Genomic DNA, 20,212 nt, shown 5'->3' with positions numbered 1-20,212 from the left:
AATTTTATATTCCCAATCAATGTAGAATCTTATACACCACATATTCTTATCATTATCATTATGATATTACAATCCATTCCTTTAAATTTTTGATGTCCTCGTTGGGCCCGTCCTTCGTAAGAGGAATGGTTCAAGTCCCATATTTTGAATTGGGATAAAGTTTGATACCATTTGAAATCACCACTTATTCTAAAAGTTTAAACCGATATGAATGAATTCTGCTATAATATCATGTGAAATCACCACTTATTCCAAAAGCTTAAACTTATGAAAAAGATGTAAGTTTTATTATTTATTTTATATCTTAACACAGAAATCTTATAATAATAGATATGGCTTGATGCAGTACGTTAAATCTAAAATATCGTTTTATTGTAAAGCATAACTAATATATCAAATCAAATTATGTGTAAGTTTATTTTTATGTGAATCTATCCGTTCTAATTTGTCAAATAACATATGTAGATGGAAAATCTCGAATAAGTGAATAAACAAAATCTGTAACGAGGGCAAAAGGTTAATTAGTGCAAACTCAACTATTTTTATTAATATATATTTTATTATGTCAAGTAAGACAAGAGTACAAGAGTTGTGAAGAGCAGTACCCTTATCATTTTCTCATTCAAATAATATTGTTTATTATAAATATATAGTTTTTCTCAGCATTTATATATATATATATATATATTATCGCGGAATTAAAATAAAACATAATATCCCACGAAATGATAATCACTCTGCTATATACGCCAGAAACTGCCGGAAAATTCCATGTACAATTTTCTGCGTTAAATCTCCACCTCTGCTTCCTTATCACACACCCATGTCTCCCTATATCTCTTCCTCTCCCGTTTTCTTTAATCTTTCCGTCGGTGGATGAGATAGGTAGCTCCGTTTCCAAAACCCCTCTCGGAAAACCATCAGTTGCAGCTTTTACGTTTATACTTTCTATTTTCCACATTGTTTTGTTGTAGCTCAGTTGCTTGAGCTATTGCTTCTTTTTCCTCGGAACCTTTACTCTCCCTTGTTCAATACATAAAAGCTCTTGAGACTCTGTTTTGCTATCTGGTAATTATTCTATAGCTCCACAGCTCTTGACAGAGACTTCCTCTTATATATATAGATTTCCATTTTTATTGTTTGAGCTATTTTCTATGCTATTTTCTGGTAGATACCTTACTTTGTTCCCGAAATTCGAACCATTTCTCAAAGATGAAAATCTCTCTGGGTTGTGCTTTAAGCTTTTTTCTTTGTTATTGGAATGGTAGTTGTACAATCATCAATTTAACGAATAATACGTAATTGCATATGACAAGGAATAAACTTTTTGAGTATTGGTGTACTGATAAGGTTCCAACACAGGTTGAAAATGGCACCCAGAAACAGTCGTGGAAAGGCGAAAGGAGAGAAGAAGAAGAAAGAAGAGAAGGGTACGTATGAATCTGTTATGGATAAAATGAACTGGGTGAAGTTCGGAGCTTGAAGTTAATGTCTTTCTACTGGTTTTTCTGATTTATGAATATGTCATTTTTGCAGTTCTTCCAGTTGTTGTGGATATCACTGTAAACCTCCCAGATGAAACTTGTGTCATTTTACGGGTTTGTTCCTCTTCAGTCCAGCCTCTAGTTATATCAGCAAATTTTGCAACTTGAATTTTCTTACACTTTGCTAATCATTCATCCACACACCACATACCATACTTCTCTTTTTATTCTTGCTATATCTATCAATCAATGAATTTACTATACGTCGCTTATTTTGAGAAGTGAGCAATATTGATATATCAATCAGTCTGCTTACAAATAGAATTTTTCTTAATAAATTAGATATAGTAATAATACTCATGCATATGTACTCTCTTTGTATGTCTCTTAATATAGGTAGGTATATTTGCTAGTTTGTCTAATGGAAACATTGATAATTTTCCAACATCTTAAAACATTTGAGATAAGATTTAGCCATGGTTGCATAGGCCATTGGCAGCTAGCTGCTGGTATTAAACCACTCCATTCTCTTTGCAAAAGCATCCAAATCTGTTTTTGTTGGTAGTAGCCGAAGAGGGCTTAACTTGCACGCATGAATAACATGTTGTGAAACACTGAAAGCTTGCCTAATTTAACCATAAAACACAACAATTTTTGCAATAATTAGAAAATTTGAACATTGAATCCTTATATCTTGAGCCAATAAAACGGATCCAAAATAACCCATGCTATTGTTTTTCCTAATTTATACGAATTTTACTGTTTGACAGGGAATATCAACGGATAGGATAATCGATGTTCGTCGACTTTTATCGGTAAATACCGAGACGTGTAACATCACCAATTTTTCATTATCGCATGAGGTAAAAATCCCTAAGCACCAACACCCTATGTTGATTATTTATTTGTGGTGATGATAATGAAATGAATCCCATTTTGTGTTTTTAAGTGAAAACAGAGATAAAATTCATGTGATTTTGTAATATAGACGGAGCCAACATGGTACAAGACATGTTTGGTGAAAGGGTACAGTTTGGTTTATTAATTTTTTTAGACTTTTGTTGGCTTTGAAAAGAAGTCTGAGAATTTGGTAGCTAAAACCGTAATGAAATTGAAAAATCAAAAGGCTCCAACTGCGAAGTGGTCCTGATGATTGAGATGCTCTAACGCCGTGATGCGCGCTTTGCAACTTGGGCTGGCAGGCCGTGACCAAAAGATCTGTGGCAGTCCGAACGAAACGTACGTTCCCTCTAATGAAAAAAATCCAATTTTTATGGAGGCTCTGAATAAAGACATCCGGGAGATGGGAAGAGGCTCAGACACATCACTGACATATTTTGTTGATAAACAGACACAAATGTACAAACGGAAAAACTGAAAATTATCACCTACGTCGATTTTAGGTAAAAGTAAAAAAAATAAAAAAAAATATTAAAGTAATATTTATAATCTCTTTTATCGATTATTCTTGAAATTTTTTGAATTGGGTTAAATTGAAAAATTTTAAAAAAATTGTCAAATATCAAGATGCTAACTATTATTTTCTTTTAGAGAAATATTACGATAATTTATGAAGAATTTTATTTTAGTAGAATAAATATAGTAATATGATTTTTCTTTCCAAGGAAACGTTGATTTATTAGTACTGGTATGAAAATTATAAGGTGGTTTGGATAAAAGAATATATATTTTTTATTTTATTTCAATTATTATTATTATTTTTTTTATCAAGATAATGAGAATGGGTAAAATTTTTTGATGAAAAGCTTGAAAAATGTTCAATAAATACTCATTTTTCTCATTTTTGTTCAATCTTTAGAATAATTTTATTTTCTAAAAATAGAAATTAAAAAATTTTCTGATAATACTATATCAATATAGTATATAAAATTGATCAAATAATTATAATTTCTCAGGGGTAATTTGGGTATTATGCACTTGAGCTTTCGCAGGTAAGAGGGCCACGTTTGAAGGACACAGTGGACGTTTCCGCACTGAAGCCCTGCATCCTGACTTTGGTGGAAGGTAATTAGCTACTTTATACATTTAGAAAGGACGCCGTCTACAAAATACTTAACGGTGTTCCGTCAGTCTCACGGTGGACATGTTGACGTTGTTGCACTTGCAGAGGAGTATGATGAAGTGCGCGCGGTGGCGCACGTTAGAAGGTTGCTGGACATCGTCGCCTGCACGACCAGCTTTGGCTCGTCATCAACGACCAAGGACGGTTTCAAGTCCGAGGCTAGTAAGAATGCGCCGGGTGCGCAGGATAAGGCCGCCGCTAAGAAATCCACCACCGCCATACCTGGTGGCAGCAGCAAGGCTCAAGGGACTGCGGTCAAGCAGGACCTGGCAATGGAGGTGGAAGGAGATATAACCCACTCGTGCCCCAAGCTCGGAACCTTCTACGACTTCTTCTCTCTCTCCCATCTCACTCCTCCTCTACAGTGTACCCTCTCTCTCTCTCTCTCTCTCTCTCTCTCTCTCTCTCTCTCATATACGCAATATGCAAACTCCCACGCTTACATCTGTGTTTTGTGTATTTATGTATTTCTGTACTACATATTTGTATAATAGGCTGTACTGTTCTTGGAAATAGTTGGGAAGAAGTGTAAGGAGATGTTTGGAGTTTTGTTCTTTTATTTGATTATTATCGTGGTTTAGTTTCTTGGCCACTGTTCAGGATTTTCTTATCGTCTCTCGCTTCCCCGAGAAAAAGGGAAATTTAAGGTTATATTTTAGTCTGGAATGGAAAATGAAGTTGTTCAAGAAAATATTAGTTGCTTTTAAATGAAATTCGTTGCTTGACACAAATTTCACGAACATTGTACCAAAAGTAAATTTTTTCGTTTATTGTTTTGTTTTACGGTTTTGTTTCCTGGGCATTGCTAAAAATCGAGACAGCAGTGCTTGGTTTTGTCATGAGAAACAACAGAGTGACGAGTAATGTATTTCTCAATCTAAGCTTTTGTTAACAATGGTGGATTTGCCATTATTGTTGCAGTTATAAGGAGAGCAATGAGTCGACATTTCAATGAGATTTCAGCGGATGATCATCTGTTCTCCCTAGACGTAAGGCCTTCCTGGACACACAATTCCATACTCATCTATTCATGCATTCGTTCCTGTTAATTTGAAAACATTTGAGGAGTTGTATTGTGATCAATCAGGTGAAGCTTTGCAATGGGAAGGTGGTTCATGTGGAAGCTTGCAGAAAGGGATTCTCTAGCTTTGGAAAGCAGCGAATCCTTTGTCACAACCTTGTTGATCTGTTGCGACAACTTAGTAGAGCTTTTGATAATGTTAGTTTCTTCATTAGGTGCTCTCTCATGTATACCCCTCTACGCACTTGGGCTATGCCCATTGTTCATCAATAACATTTTTTATTACCCATGAAAAAGGATAATGTCAATTTCCCCAAACACTCGATTTTAATAATTTTTTATGTTAGTTCGGTTTAACTTGTATCTTTTCAATTTGAAAATGTTTAAGCTGCATTGCTATATAGAAGTAAAAATGGATCTTGAAAATATAACTAAGATTTCAATTGGATCTTGGTGTTAAATTTGAATTTAATATATTCTGCCATCAGTATAACTTTGAGACAAACATGCAAGATGCTGGGTATAGATTTCTGAAAAACCTGTGCTCAACCAAGCCATTTATGGCCCAAAACAGGCCTTGGTTTGTCTATTTCTTTTTTTCTTTTTTTTTTTTTTTTAAATTTTGCTTTAGTGCTATTCCAAAGTTCTTGATTTTCCCTACTGTGTATTCTCCCCAAACCAGAAGGTTTGTCCCTTGTGCCTTATTCTTAAGTATATTTTTCTTGAAATGTCATTTGTTAGCGCCTAAATAAACAAGATCAAATTATTTGCATAGTTTTAATTAATCATGATGGCAGGCATTGCTTTTTCTAAGATTAAAGTCTAGGGTGGTGTTGAACTCATTACAGGAATTTGCATGATTTGACCCCAAAAGAATGTCCGACTTCATATTTTGTTTTGTATTTTTCTTATTTCCATAACACGGAATTTCGCCTAAGATAGTATATTCTTCAACTTGCAATTATTCAGTTCACTGTTTGATTTTGCTATTGTTTCTCTTATTTACAGGCTTACAATGATCTCATGAAAGCATTTTCAGAACGTAACAAGGTAACAATTGTGGTGCTGAAATTTATTTCCTGTTTTGTACTTGCTTTGACTGACATTGTCAGGTCTAATACTTCTTTCAACCACTGTAGCTCTCATGTTTGGTAACTATGTTCTTCTACTATATGCAGTTTGGGAATCTTCCTTTTGGCTTCAGAGCCAACACATGGCTGGTTCCTCCTGTTGCAGCACAATTACCCTCAGTTTTTCCTCCCCTGCCAGTGGAAGATGAAAGTTGGGGAGGAAATGGAGGTGGTCTAGGAATAGATGGAAAAAGTGATCTTATTCCTTGGGCTAATGAGTTTATGTTGCTTGCATCCATGCCTTGCAAGACGGCAGAGGAAAGGCAGGTTCGAGATAGGAAGGCATTCCTTCTGCACAGTCTATTCGTTGATGTTGCCATTTTCAGAGCCATCAAAGCCATCCAGCTTGTAATGGGACAGCCAATATTAACTTGTTCAGTTTCTGATGGTCAAATTCTCTACAATGATAGAGTAGGAGATTTGAGCACCGTGGTCATGAAAGATGCTTCTAATGCAAGCTGTAAGGTAGATACTAAAATTGATGGAATTCAAGCAACTGGACTGGATCAAAAGAATCTGGTAGAAAGAAACCTATTGAAAGGGATCACTGCTGATGAAAATACTGCTGCCCATGTAAGATACTTTCTGAAAATAGTGATTGATCAATGATGCTTTGTAAAACTGGTACTATTTAGGTAGTTTCTGCTATGATGGTTGAAAAATGTGTTGCATTTGAGTGCAGGACATTGCCACTCTAGGTGTTGTTAATGTAAGATATTGTGGTTACACCGCTATAGTAAAAGTTGCACAGAGAGAGAATGATGAGGCCAGTAATCAATCTCAAAGCATTGAACTCCTTGATCAGCCTGAAGGAGGTGCTAATGCCCTCAATATTAATAGGTACTTATTTACCCTTACAATGTTTGGATTAGTGGAGATTCGTTCTATTTCATTTTAAATTGATAGTATCGATTTAATAGAAAAAAATAGCATTTTAGTCATGTCAGTTTTCAAGTTTTTGATAGGTCAATTTAATCCTTCTTAGAAACACAATATCAAAAAACCCCATATTTTGTACTAAATGGATCTAACCATTTGCGTCAATTAGGGTCATGAATAGCTGGTGCAGCATTTCAGATAATTGTTTTAAGGTTGTAGATCTCATTTTACCGAACATTGGGACAGATTCAAGGATGAATTAGGATCTATCCAAGGCCTTGATGTTACTCATTTGTTATGTACAATTGATAGAGCATTGGATCGAACTATAATCTAGTTTCCTTTTAAGGAAATGCTCTTGAAAGATTAAAACTAGGCTTCTTTCCTGCCTTTAGATTCCTTGAAATGGAAATCATCACATGGGTAGGTTACTTGATGCTGCATGTGTGTGGTGCTTGCTACTAAGGCCCCGGGATACTTTGTTGTTATTTATTATCAACTCTTGCATTATATAGAAGTATCAACTCTTACATCCCTCAAGCACAGTTTACATCATGATTTATTTTGATTGTGTTGCATGTTTAATATATATGCATATTCTCTCTCTCTCTCTCTCTCTCTCTCTCTCTCTCTCTCTCTCTCTCTCTCTCTCTCTCTCTCTCTCTCTCTCTCTCTCCCTCCCCCCTATCCATCTGTCTATGGTTGAGTAAATAATTTGTTAGAAGATAAAAAAAAAAAAAAAGAATCCCCTGGTTCATGAGATACAAATTTTACAGAGCTATCAATTTCATATATTCCACCTTAATTTGTTACCTTGATGCCATAGGTTTGTTAGCTTGCGGCCCTCTTCGAGTCATTTGGCTATGCTGACTGACTCTAAATATGACTTTGTTCCTTTCAGTTTGAGATTACTTCTTCACAAGACAGCACCTTCAGAGCCCAATAAACCAGTATCACATGTCCAAACTTTGGAGCGTGAAGAGCTTAGTGCTTCCCAAGCTTCTGTAGAGAGACTCTTGGAAGAAAGTCTTGCTAAGCTTGAGGAAGAGGAACTAGGATCGGACCATGTTGTGCGGTGGGAACTTGGAGCCTGCTGGATACAACATTTGCGAGACCAAAAAAATACAGAAAAAGATAAGAAGCCATCTGGTGTAAAGAAGGAAATGAAGGTCGAGGGGCTTGGGACAAATCTCAGATACCTTAAGAACAAGAAGAAGAAATCAGATGGAAGCAATATGAAAGTGCAGCCTGAAAACTCAATATCCCATCCAGAAGGTGTTATTGGGGAAGCTAAAAGTTCTATTTTGCCTCTGATAGAATCTCAGCTTGAAAGTGATGTGAAAGAAAACGAGCTTACAATGAAGAGGATGTTGTCCGAAACAGCCTTTGCTCGACTAAAAGAATCAGAGACTGGTCTTCATTGCAAGGTAAATTCTTGTTTGCCTACTTGTTTGCCTGGTAGAGTTTGAAATAACTGACAGTATGTGATTGACAGTCTTTGCCAGAACTAATTGACTTGTCTCGGAAATATTACACTGAAGTTGCTCTTCCTAAACTGGTAATTACTGAATACTATTTTTTTTCCTAATCAATCTGCACATTATTATGGTTATGGTGAATCAGTGACCCTGTCTCTTGAATTTTTCATGCGACTTAGGTAGCAGATTTTGGCTCACTGGAACTCTCGCCAGTTGATGGCCGGACTCTTACTGATTTCATGCATACCAGAGGTCTTCGAATGCGTTCTTTGGGATATGTAGTAAGTGTTTTTTCTGGCTCTGGCCTTTGATTTTTTACTGTTTTATTATCTTCACCTAAATGAGATATCTCATTCACTTTGAAAATAGCTCTTATAGATCTAGAGGATGTGCCTTGTCATATACCGTACTAATGTCTGATACATTAATGACTGTTGGAACAATATTGACTAACCTGTCATTATTGTAATGTATCAGAATTAAATCTCATTCCTTGTTATGTTTGCTTATTTTTTACTTTATTTTATTTTTCTTTCAATTATAGCTGCATCCAACTTGCACCAACTTCAATCTTAAGCTGCTACTTGTATGTGTTTTTCCTCATTCAACAATTTGTGCCTTTTGTTTTCTCTACAGGTCAAGCTTTCAGAAAAGCTGCCACATGTCCAGTCACTCTGTATTCATGAGATGATTGTGCGAGCATTTAAGCACATTCTTCAGGCAGTGATTGCTGTTGTTGACAACACGGAGAAAATAGCAGTATTAATAGCTGCTGCATTGAATATGATGCTTGGGGTTCCAGGAAATGAGGAATCAAATAGATTTTGCAACGCCCATTCCCTTGTGTGGAGGTGGCTGGAGGTCTTCTTGAGGAAGCGATATGAATGGGATCTTAGTAGCTTGAACCACAAAGATGTTAGAAAATTTGCGATTCTACGTGGACTATGTCATAAGGTATTTAATACTAGACCATAAATTCTATGTTTTTGAGAATAGCTGGCATTCTATTATATTTTGTCTAAGAATTTGTATTCTTTAGTTTCTTAAGGATTCATTCTATTCCAGACTGTTGGATTACATTGTATTAAATTTTGTGATACATTGTTGTCTTCTACTCTCTACTTTGCTGCTTACCCTTTTTGAATGCTTCGGATGCATATAGGCTTGTCGGACGTGTCCTCTAAATGGATGATATTCATGATCCTTGCTTAATCTCATAGCTTTTTGCAATATTTTTTTGTACCTGGTAATATAGAGGTTGCAATGTCTCCCCCTTGATTCATGTATTGTGTGCCCGTTTACCTCCTCGACTTGATTTTTTCTTGCAACTGCAATGGTTTCACATAGAATTTTCTATAGTGGGTAGCTTGTATATATTTGTTTGATAAGTTGGTATGTTGTGTATATATTGTGAAGAAAATTGATACGGCAATCAAACTAGGAGAAACCACAACAGGGGAACTTTTTTTTTTTTTTGGGGGGGCAAGGTAGAAGTATATTAAATTAGATAAAAATTACAATGGTGTGTGGGAGGGGGACCTCAACAAACACTTAATGCAGCTAATAAAGAGCAGAAAATAAAAATACATGAATAGGTAAATGGCTCGTTGAGTTGTTCCCATGTTTCTTGGCCTAATGCCAAGAAGATCACCATCAGGACAATTTTTGAAACATTGCAGAGATGGACTGCAGTAAGGTGCTGTTGAACTTCTGTCACACGTTCTAGGTGAAAGTAGTATGAAGCTCCTAGCAAAAAGGACACAAAAAACCAGTTTTTTTGGCAAAACAAGGTTGGGTAGCCACACAATTGACAAAAAAGACAAACGATCAGTTGGGGAGGTGGCATGGGGGCTCTTGGAGAGCTCACAACAGGGCTCGTATGTAACGCCCCAATGGAAGACCCAAACCACATGGCCTATACTCTAAAAGGACTAGTCAATGATACAATTGGAGACCCATTGAAACTTTATAAAGAGCTAGAACTTCTCATTTTCAAGCAATGTGGGATCCCATACACCTCCTACCCTTATCATTATCATATGGGGTATCACAATCTACCTCCCTTAAATGGCTTTGATACCATTTGTAATGCCCTAATGGAAGGCCCAAACCACATGGCCTATACTCCAAAAGGACTAGTCAATGATATAATTGGAGCCCCATTGGAACCTTATAAAGAACAAGAACTTTTCATTCCCAAGCAATGTGGGATTCCATACACCACCTACCCTTATCCTTATCATATGGGGTATCACATCGTAAGTGGCAGTTTGGTGTGGAGTTTCATAGATTTGGGCAGTGGCGGTTTGGTTTGGAGTTTCATAGATTTGGGCTTGAAGGCCCCTAAAAAAACTGAAAAACAGTTGACTGACTGGTAACTGATGTACAGTAGCGGCTGGGAAGGGAGGATTTGGGCTTCTTCCCTGGAGAAGGCCTCCGAAGGAAGTCAGGCGGTGGTTTTTTAAACAAGATCCAGAGTGGGTTCATTTTGTTATATGAGAGACTGCATAATATTTGGTATATGATTATATATCTAGTATTTTTCATGACTTGAAATGTGTAGATTATAGGTGTTATAGATGTCAAGGAAAGATCAATGCTGCCTCAGTGACAGCTTGTTTGTCCCTTTGCCCTCTCTTTCAGGTTGGTATAGAGCTGGTTCCAAGGGATTTTGACATGGACTCTCCACAACCGTTTCGGAAATCAGATGTCGTCGGTTTGGTCCCAGTGCATAAGGTGATGAAGTAGACAGAATAATGGACACGTTCGTTTCTTTGTGTGCCAGATTGATTTTATTTCTCCAGATTTTGTATTTGACTGCATTTTCTGTTTCTTTGCAGCAAGCAGCCTGTTCATCAGCAGATGGGAGGCAACTCCTAGAATCGTCGAAAACAGCTTTAGATAAGGGAAAACTTGAGGATGCAGTTGTCTATGGGACAAAGGTATAAGGATCCCAAAATCATGACTTTGATATCCTTTCATCATCATATGATCTAGTAATGAGGGCTTCAACAGATATTCTCTGTCCCTTTCAGCTGTTCTTTGTCATATATTCGCTGCTTTACTTTTGTGGTTTTGCAGGCTCTTGCGAAGCTGGTAGCAGTTTGTGGTCCCTACCATCGGATGACAGCAGGAGCTTACAGCCTCCTTGCCGTTGTTTTATATCACACTGGAGATTTTAATCAGGTCTATTTGTGCTTCCTTTTGTATTGGTATTACTGGGACATTTCTGTGATAGTATAATGTTGTTGTTATCATTCGGAACTAATGGTAAAATATTCTTAGGAAATGCATATAATAAGTCTGCACTATAGGCTGGTATACTACATACAACTGAAATATAAAAACAGTGTGTTTTCATTTCTTGGTAATAAGGATTTCAAGTCAAAGTTAATTAACTAATTTATCCCAATCACAGGCCACAGTTTATCAACAGAAAGCTTTGGACATCAATGAGAGAGAGCTGGGTCTTGATCATCCAGATACAATGAAGAGTTATGGGGATCTTGCTGTATTCTATTACAGACTTCAACACACGGAGCTGGCTCTCAAGTATGCTTTATTCTTGTCTGATGTGATAGTTAATGTATAGGGCTACAGAAATTTTCATAGGATTCCATGATTAATACTTTTCAGGGTGAAAATTACATCTGATTACTGCTTAGTAATTGTTTGAATAGTCATTGTTTGTGTTATGTTTTATGCACACTCCTATCGTATAAATTTGCTGCTTGGACCTGTGTAATTAGTTGATCCTCTAGCTGTTATAATGGGTTTTCTCTCCATAGTCTTTCACTACATAGTCCATAATTGTTGCTGTCCATAATTGTTGTTGATCAGGTATGTAAAGCGAGCATTGTATCTTCTGCATCTCACGTGCGGTCCATCTCATCCAAACACTGCTGCAACATACATCAATGTGGCTATGATGGAGGAAGGCCTCGGGAATGTGCATGTTGCCCTCAGATATCTCCACAAAGCTCTGAAGTGTAACCAAAGGCTACTTGGCCCAGACCATATTCAGGTTTTGTTTTGGTTATTTTCTTTCTCGATCTGTACTAAAGTACATATGATACAGTCTTATGGTTTTCTATCCTACTGCAATTATACTCCAAAGAGGTGTTGGTAGGCTTCCCCCTATTCCCTTCCCTTCCATATATTTTACCCAATAAGTCTCCTTTATGACAGGGTCGGAAGGGACTTGGGGGAACTTCCAGTGGCTCAGAAAATTTAGAGTTTGGAGTGGGAGCTGCTCCAGAAAAAATGGTCAGAGTTGGAGTCGGAGCCAATATGGGCTCCAACCTCCTAACTCTGACTCCGATATTCATACTTAATATATTTGATATTGTAATATAAGTAATAGGCAGTTGAGTGGCCTAATGGTTGAGACACTGTTTTGCTAACTTTTTTTTAAGAAATGGAGAAAACGACGCTGTTTTCTCATCCTATATATTCATCTTAAAACCCTAGTTCTTCCTCCTATGCATTTCCTTAGCCAACATTTTTTTGTCTTCTCCTCAGCCTATTATCAGGGTCCAAAACTGCGATTTTTCCCTCTTCTCATTGCTTACTTTTTCTTTGCACTCTGTTCCAAAAGCTTGCCCAAAAGAGAAAGGGAAAGAAAATTCTCTCAAAAAAGTCAGTCTAGCAAGTAGCATGCACGTCCATGGCTTCCCTACCTTCCGGTACTTTTATTGTTTGAAAGCTGCGATTTTTTACATGTGATTTTTAGGGTTTTTCCATTTTTTGGGCTCCAAATTCTTTAGTCGATTTCTTTGTATGTAAAATGTAATGGAGAATTTTAAGGAGGAAAAGAACATTTCTGCTGTTCCTTTTTATAATTTTTGTGAAATGTTCTGTTTCTTTGGCTGCTGCTGTGGCTTTTGTTGGGGGATCATGTTGTGAGATGCTAAAATTTTTGTTTGTGGATGTGTGAATACTACTTCAGTAGTACAAGGTTAAATATGGTATTTTCTTTTCTGTTATTTATTTATTTATTTTTATGTTTTCTTTTCTTCTTTTCTTCAACTCCGATTGGAACTCCGACCTCCGACTCCAACTCCAGCAACTCCAATCGGAGTTGGAGCCCAACTTGGCCTCTGACTTTGGTTGGAGTTGGAGGTCGGGGTTGGGCTTTCCGACTCCATCGGAGTCAGAGCCCAACCCTAGAAGGGACTGTTGTTGCTTTGTGTTATAGGTGCAATGGAATGTGGTACAACTGTTATTCTATTTGGTAAATTGCGGTCGGGTTCCTAGATATTCAGTTCTAGTTCCTGCTGTAAATTGGGTTTCCTTTTCAAAGTATCAAACACAAAGGTCATAGGCCAGACGTATATTGAAATGATTGAATGAATAGGTAATCATCATTATTGCAAAATCTGGTATTTGCTCATAGGTTTTCGGACTTTCATTTGGGTTATAGTTGCTGAGGCCTTGCCTCCCCTTATAAAAGAGGTATCCCAATTCAGTTAGGTACATTGGGATGCTCTTTCTGAAAGAAGAGAAAACTCATTTGATGCCTCAATCTTTTGGAGTAGTAACTATTAAGGTTCTCAAAATCCAGATAAAATATAACATGTGAACTAGCATTTTCTGGCAACAGTTTTATTGCGTTTAAGGGTGGCCCATCCAGATATCTTTTCGAGTAAAATCTGAAGTATTTACAGTGTCATTTATCACTAAAACTAAGAGGCTAACTAGGATTTTTGTTTTTAATTCTTGTCAATGAAGAAAAATTTCTCTGGTTCTCAAACTCATGCCAAACACCTTCTACTGGGGATACTGTTAAATATTATGTAACTGAACAACAGAAACTGATAGACATGATGGACTAGGCTATCAATTGTAGCAGACTGCACTCAAGTGACTCACCCTAGTTGCAAGAGAGATACTAATCTGTGAAGTTAGGTGGTAGAAAGCTTGTTATTTCTTACATGCTTGCAAATGATTAATTGTTTACCAAACCTCTGAATTAAATTTCATTGTACACTCAAATTTTACTTCAAAAATTTGTTTATTACTTCTTATAAGTAATCCCTTTTTCTGTTAATCATACAGACAGCAGCAAGTTACCATGCAATTGCAATAGCACTGTCATTGATGGAAGCATATCCTTTAAGTGTTCAGCACGAGCAAACAACCTTGCAAATTCTACGAGCAAAGCTTGGCCCAGATGACCTGCGTACTCAGGTATTTTGGTAGACTATTATGGCCACGTCATACTACTACAATAGAAGCAATGGTATCCGCACCATTCATATTGATTTTTTGTTGGAATTTATATAATTCCATATAATTTTTCTTCTCCCTGCTTCTCTCTTGTAAGTATGTTTTCTAATTTCTTTGAAGCTCATTTAAGCTTTTCATACATATAGTTATTTTAGATATTGCTATAAATTCATTCAGGATGCTGCTGCTTGGCTTGAGTACTTTGAGTCCAAGGCTCTTGAACAGCAAGAAGCTGCACGGAATGGTACTCGAAAGCCGGATGCATCCATAGCCAGCAAAGGCCACCTAAGGTAAGTTAGCATTGCCCTCCATAATTTAGACCTTCATGTAATTGTTGTTTAGTTTTGATGCATGCAGCCGCTGCTAGTATATTTATGTTTTTTTTTTTTTTCACCAAATATTCATAAAAAAATCTCTGTATTTGTCAGATTTCTTGATAGCATGGAGCTTTATGCACCTATTCTTATATTTTTCATGCACTGCTATTGTCAAGTTGCTTTCTTAATTGGCCAATAGTTATTGAAATATTAGTTGATATTACAAAATCTTAGCTTTGGAAATGTAAACATGAAAATGTAGTGGGACCTGTTGCCCAGCTTTATGCTTCAATGTTGCTTTGCAATGATTCCGATGCTACTTTGGTTGGAGTGTAAGCTAGTGATGCTTTTGGCTACATGACCAATGCAATCCGGTTTCAAGTTTACTGGTGTCGTCTAACAGTCAGTTGCTTCCCCCATATATGATTCAGTCTCAAGTATTTTAAGTTGAGTTGAATGTAATTCTTCTGTACATTACTCTTTGTGGCCTTTCCATGCATGATAAGACTGTTGAGATTTATATTAATCTTGTCAAGATGCACTGGAATATTTAACCAAAGAATCCTGTTGTGTTGTCCCCAATATACAAATCCATTAGACTGCTGTGTGCAAGAGGCCAGGCATATCACGCATTGTGATTTCTGTGAAAGTCATATCCTTGTTACTAATGGAGATGATTTTTAAATGTGGCAGTGTCTCAGATTTGCTTGACTACATCAATCTAAATGAGGACACCAAAGGGAGAGATGGGGCAGTGAAGAGGAGAAGCTATATTACAAAGGTATGTCAGAGTTAGATCATGGTTGGTCAATATAAATTCAAACCCACCAAATTATTGAGCCAATTATCCAGAATAAATGTGAACTTGTTTTTCTTTTCACACTGAGTGTATAATTAACTGTCCAAGTTCTGGGGTGGATGGGCTGGGGTATTCAAGGTTAAGACCAATTAAAAGGGATATAGCAATTATAAAGATATGAAATTAACCAAAAAAGCCATATTCATGATGTCCATAAAATTTGGTCAAACCCATAGCATTTTATTAGTAGTTGGAAGCCCAAGGTTCCCTACTATACTATACCAGGCCATGAACTCTTTTAAGTTTGAGAAATGCTTTAGTTACAAAAAGATCCTACAGAAGTAAACCCACAAACTAATGTGGTTTGATGTGATACGTTAGATTATAAAGCTACTTTTATTGTAAAGTAGATCTAACGTATCATATGAAGCCATGTCAGATTGTGGATTTATTTTTGTGGGATCTCTTTGTGGCAGTAGTACTTCTCTTTAAGTTTTGTGATCTGTGTCTGCTTAGTATTATGGAGGGATAACTTAGGAGAGAGCATTTTGTTGCACAAATTGGCACCATCTCTTCTGACTGAAAGGGAAAACTTCTCTTTTTAGTTATGCCAGAATATGTGAGGGGGCAGCATTTTCCTCCACAAAGAACTTTTCTTTCAAACATATCAAGACATTCTTTTCTTTGAAACATATCTAGAATTTTCCCCTTTTACTAAAAAAAGATAGACGTGAATGTTTCAGTCTAGATTAAATTAGCTGCAAAATATATTGAAGTTGTATTAAAAATGGGAAAGCCATGATGTATCATAGATTGAGGATGAAATTTACTGGGCAGACTGACTCACCTGTATTGTAAACTCCGACTGCATGTGAGAGAGTCTTTCAATTCTCATAATGTCAGCAAACATGCAGCAATCTTGCGCATATATATGTCTGTACTCAAATCTAATGAACATCATAAAAATTTCCACATTCTTTTGCAGGCGAAGGGAAAATCTTATCAAAATATAAGCCTAGCAGGTTCTGATGAATCTCCAAAAGAAACCCCAAAAGAGGTTTCAAAAGAGGTTTCAGATGAAGAGACACCTATGCTTGAAACAGAAGGTAGTGCAGATGATAACCAAGAGAATAGCTCCAGACTTGTTGAGTCCCAAAATTCTGTTGTGCAAAAGAATGAAGAGGAAAATCCAAATATAGCAGATGAAATATTTTCCGAAATGCATGCTGAAGCAGAGGATGGATGGCAACCAGTTCAAAGGCCAAGATCGGCTGGCTCACATGTTCGGCGACTGAAGCAGCGCCGTGCCACTATTGGTAGGGTCTATAGTTATCAGAAAAAAAATGTGGATACTGATATGGAGTATTTTCCATTTAAGAATACTCAAAAGAATACTAAGTATTACCTATTAAAGAAACGGACAATTTCTCATGGGAGTTATACAGATCACCAAGTGGTGAACCCTGCCCAAGCTACCAAATTTGGACGGAGAATAGTGAAAGCTGTAACATACCGGGTCAAGTCAATTCCTTCATCTACCAAAAGTATTACAACAAATGCCCCTAGAAATAGTGGGCATCTAGTAGGTTCTCCATTACCTTGTCCGACTTCTGCACAAAGTGATGTTGGTCCAGTGAAAAATTCAATTGTAGGTCTTGGAAAATCTCCTTCCTACAAGGAAGTTGCATTGGCCCCACCAGGCACCATTGCTAAATTTCAGGTCTGGGTGCCTCCAAGTGATTTTTCAGATAACCAGGAACATGGCTTTGGAAAACACGAAGAGGGAATTAATGAAGTAAAAGAAGAGGGAATTAATGAAGTAAAAGGAAACGATGAGCTCATCCAAATGGGGGTCGAAAGTATATCAGAAGAGAATAAGAATTCTATATTGAATTCTACAGATCATTTGAAAGAGGAAATAGGAATTGTTGAGAAAAAGGAAGACACTCAGTTAACTGATACAATCGAAAATAACCCTTCTTTAAAAGCATCTGATATTGTGGAAGGACTTGAATCTGGTAGTGTTGAGGTTCAAGATGTGGTAGAGGCTAGCATATTGATTGATGGCGTGCCAGACTCTATTGGTTCACCGAAAAGGGATGTGAGTGGGAAGGATTCATCTATCAGTTCTGAAATCCATCGAAGTTCAAAGTCAATATTGCAAGCAGTAGAGGATTTGAAGGAGAAACCCTTGATTCCGAATTCAAGTGATTTTCGAGGATTTCCGAATAAGAAGTTGTCTGCATCAGCAACTCCATTCAATCCCTCGCCAGTCATTGCACGTCCTACGCCACTTGCCATGAATATTACTCTTCCTTCGGGTCCTGGTGCTGTTCCAGCTATTGCACCTTGGCCAGTAAACATGAATGTTCACCCTGGGCCTGCAACTGTCCTACCCACAGTTAGTCCTATCTGCTCCTCCCCTCACCACCCATACCCATCACCTCCACCAACCCCAAACATGATGCAGGCATTGCCCTTTCTGTATCCTCCCTATACTCAAAACCAAGCAGTTCCAACCAGCACGTTTCCTGTAACGAGTAGTACCTTTCATCCCACTCATTTCACATGGCAGTGTAATGTGAACCCAACTGTATCAGAGTTTGTTCCAGGTACGGTTTGGCATGGATGCCATCCAGTGTTCTCTGTCCCACCACCTGTTGTTGAGCCAAATTATGATCCTAAGTTGGAGACAAAACTGCAGGCTGATGAAAGTGGAAGCCCAAGTTCAGCAATTCTTCCAGTGGAAATTGACAATGTAGGGGAGGCTAGGAAAGAAGTGAATCCTCTACCATCAGAGGAAATACATATTGCAGATGAAGTAGCTGAAATAAGCTTGGAGAATACAAAGGAAAATGGTCATCCAAATCTGTCTAACGTCGAAAATGCTCATAGTGAACCAACTTTGAGCAGTAGCTCAGACGAAAATGCTGGAAACAATGATGAAAGGAAAAGTGATGGAGATAGAACTTTTAGTATTTTGATCAGGGGGAGAAGAAATCGAAAGCAGACCCTTCGAATGCCAATAAGTTTGCTCAGTCGACCATATGGCTCACAGTCTTTTAAAGTTATTTATAACAGAGTACTCAGGGGAAGCGAAACCCCAAAGTCTTCCAGCTTTCCTTCAAGAGATGATTGTACAGCTAGTGCTACGTAACCCAGTCTTCTCTTCTTTGTACCAGTCAAGCATAGCAGGATTGTTGAGAGAAGTAGAAGATACAGACCTTCATTTATGCAACGTGAAAGGGAAAAAGGTGTCTTGGATTATCCTGGCTCTTATAATCATGAAGTGCCTCGTCTCATCGGTTCTTGATTGCACCACCTTTTGGAAAAATTCAGGTGACTTGTCTATGCTCCATATCAACATTTTTTTGAGTTGAAATCCTTTGCAAACAACGTGTCTGTCGTGGCCTACTTTGCTTGGTTACCTCTTCTATCCTCCCAAATAAATATCATCTGTGCCTTTTGTTATTTTTATTTTTTGGTTTTTGGTTTTGTTGTGCACACGTGTTGGATCCTTTAAGCAAAATTAAGTGGGCCAAATCTTTTTACCATTCATGGACTGCTGGATGGGTAAAAAGACGTGTCAGATTTATTTTAAGAGATGATATTAACGCTCGGAAAAACTTGCAGATGTGCTTTTATTTGAGTTAAATCTTAAATCAGCAAAAGGAAATTGGTGATGAAGGAACATAGGATGGTTTCCCTATGTAAGTATTTTAATCTTTACAACCTCTATACTTTTACTCTGGCAAATGTATCAATTTTCTAGTAATATGTTTGCCCTCATCGGAGTGGAGACAATCTTTGTAGGCTAGGTGTTCTCATGTGGTGGAAGTTAATTTCTTGTTGATCTATCTGAAAGACGACCATTAAGTGCTAGAAAATGTGTCGTACTACTGAATTGTCATTGAGTTTTGCTCACATTTTATCTGGAGAATGTCCCTAATAACGTCAGATTCTAGTCTGGGAGTTCATTCATGTCATTTTGAGTGCCGTAGGGTTAAAAACTTAAACTGGTACAAGAGTAGAATCTATTGACCTTCCTCTCTGTTATAATGAACGTGTTTCCTTGGGCTAATCAATGGTTTTGTTCGATATGCAGGTTTACAATGGGGAATCTGATGGGACTTTAATGGGTCAACTTTTGAGGTGACAATTTTGGTTCTTATATAGTTGGGAAATTTTAACAAATTGGTCACAACATCTACGGACTTGGTTTTTTTAAATTTCCCTCCATTCCCATGGGCAATGAATTTGATATTTATTTTGGTTCAATCATATATGACTTTCATTATTTTTTTGCTTGGTTGGGTATTCCTTTTTAGCAGTATTCTTATTAAAGCTGAGCAATGAACAATGTTGCCCAAAAAGAAATCCAAAGTTTTGAAGTGGTAATTTATGGAAGTAAACTCATTTAAGGCTCACGGACTGAATTTTCTCCTCAGGAAACTAATGTTGAATATAATTTTTATAACTGTTCACGAGTTGGTCTCCATGCAGTATATGCTCATTCCTGGAGAAAAATTCTATTAATAAGTCCCATACATCACACATTACTCTTTTTATTATTTTTTTTATTTTTTTTTTCTCTTATCAAATATGTGGTATATGAATGATAAGTAAACAAATTTAATTATTTTAAGAAGAATAAAACTAAAAAAAATTTTAAAAAATAAAAGATTGGGTTGTATGTAGTGTATGAGGCTTATGGATGGTAAAACTTTCTGGACCCATTTTGAAGACTGACCTAGTGTCCTGCCATCAGCCTTGACTATCCAGGACCATCACCC

The 20,212-nt window shown here is 37.1% G+C and overlaps 1 protein-coding gene across 2 annotated transcripts; it reads left to right on the top strand.

The window, feature by feature from the left end:
• The first annotated feature begins 739 nt into the window (after positions 1-739).
• Positions 740-19,716, top strand: LOC122311294 (protein TSS). Of its 2 annotated transcripts, none has more exons than XM_043125802.1 (26): positions 740-1,068; positions 1,363-1,430; positions 1,537-1,598; positions 2,255-2,347; positions 3,437-3,509; positions 3,613-3,933; positions 4,489-4,556; positions 4,655-4,786; positions 5,597-5,638; positions 5,767-6,291; positions 6,401-6,558; positions 7,499-8,024; positions 8,093-8,155; positions 8,255-8,356; positions 8,712-9,029; positions 10,719-10,811; positions 10,916-11,017; positions 11,157-11,261; positions 11,494-11,627; positions 11,916-12,099; positions 14,133-14,264; positions 14,481-14,593; positions 15,314-15,401; positions 16,405-18,758; positions 19,053-19,129; positions 19,525-19,716. In XM_043125802.1, the coding sequence occupies exons 2-24, from the start codon at positions 1,370-1,372 to the stop codon at positions 18,574-18,576; spliced, it is 5,667 nt and encodes a 1,888-aa protein (XP_042981736.1). In that variant the 5' UTR covers positions 740-1,068; positions 1,363-1,369; the 3' UTR covers positions 18,577-18,758; positions 19,053-19,129; positions 19,525-19,716. The 2 variants fall into 2 exon arrangements, with proteins under 2 accessions (XP_042981736.1, XP_042981743.1); XM_043125809.1 differs by having other exon boundaries at positions 1,316-1,430.
• The last annotated feature ends 496 nt before the right edge of the window (positions 19,717-20,212 follow it).

The sequence above is a fragment of the Carya illinoinensis genome, chromosome 1, assembly GCF_018687715.1.
Source record: "Carya illinoinensis cultivar Pawnee chromosome 1, C.illinoinensisPawnee_v1, whole genome shotgun sequence".
Lineage (NCBI taxonomy): Eukaryota > Viridiplantae > Streptophyta > Magnoliopsida > Fagales > Juglandaceae > Carya > Carya illinoinensis.
This window is presented reverse-complemented; position numbering and strand designations above follow the sequence as displayed.

Excerpts from the sequence above, each read along its gene's own strand:
- LOC122311294 (XM_043125802.1), top strand. The coding sequence starts at position 1,370 with ATGGCACCCAGAAACAGTCGTGGAAAGGCGAAAGGAGAGAAGAAGAAG. Across the intron at positions 2,348-3,436 it reads ATTTTTCATTATCGCATGAG|GTAAGAGGGCCACGTTTGAA; the intron begins GTAAAAATCCCT and ends GAGCTTTCGCAG. Across the intron at positions 14,594-15,313 it reads GCCAGCAAAGGCCACCTAAG|TGTCTCAGATTTGCTTGACT; the intron begins GTAAGTTAGCAT and ends TAAATGTGGCAG.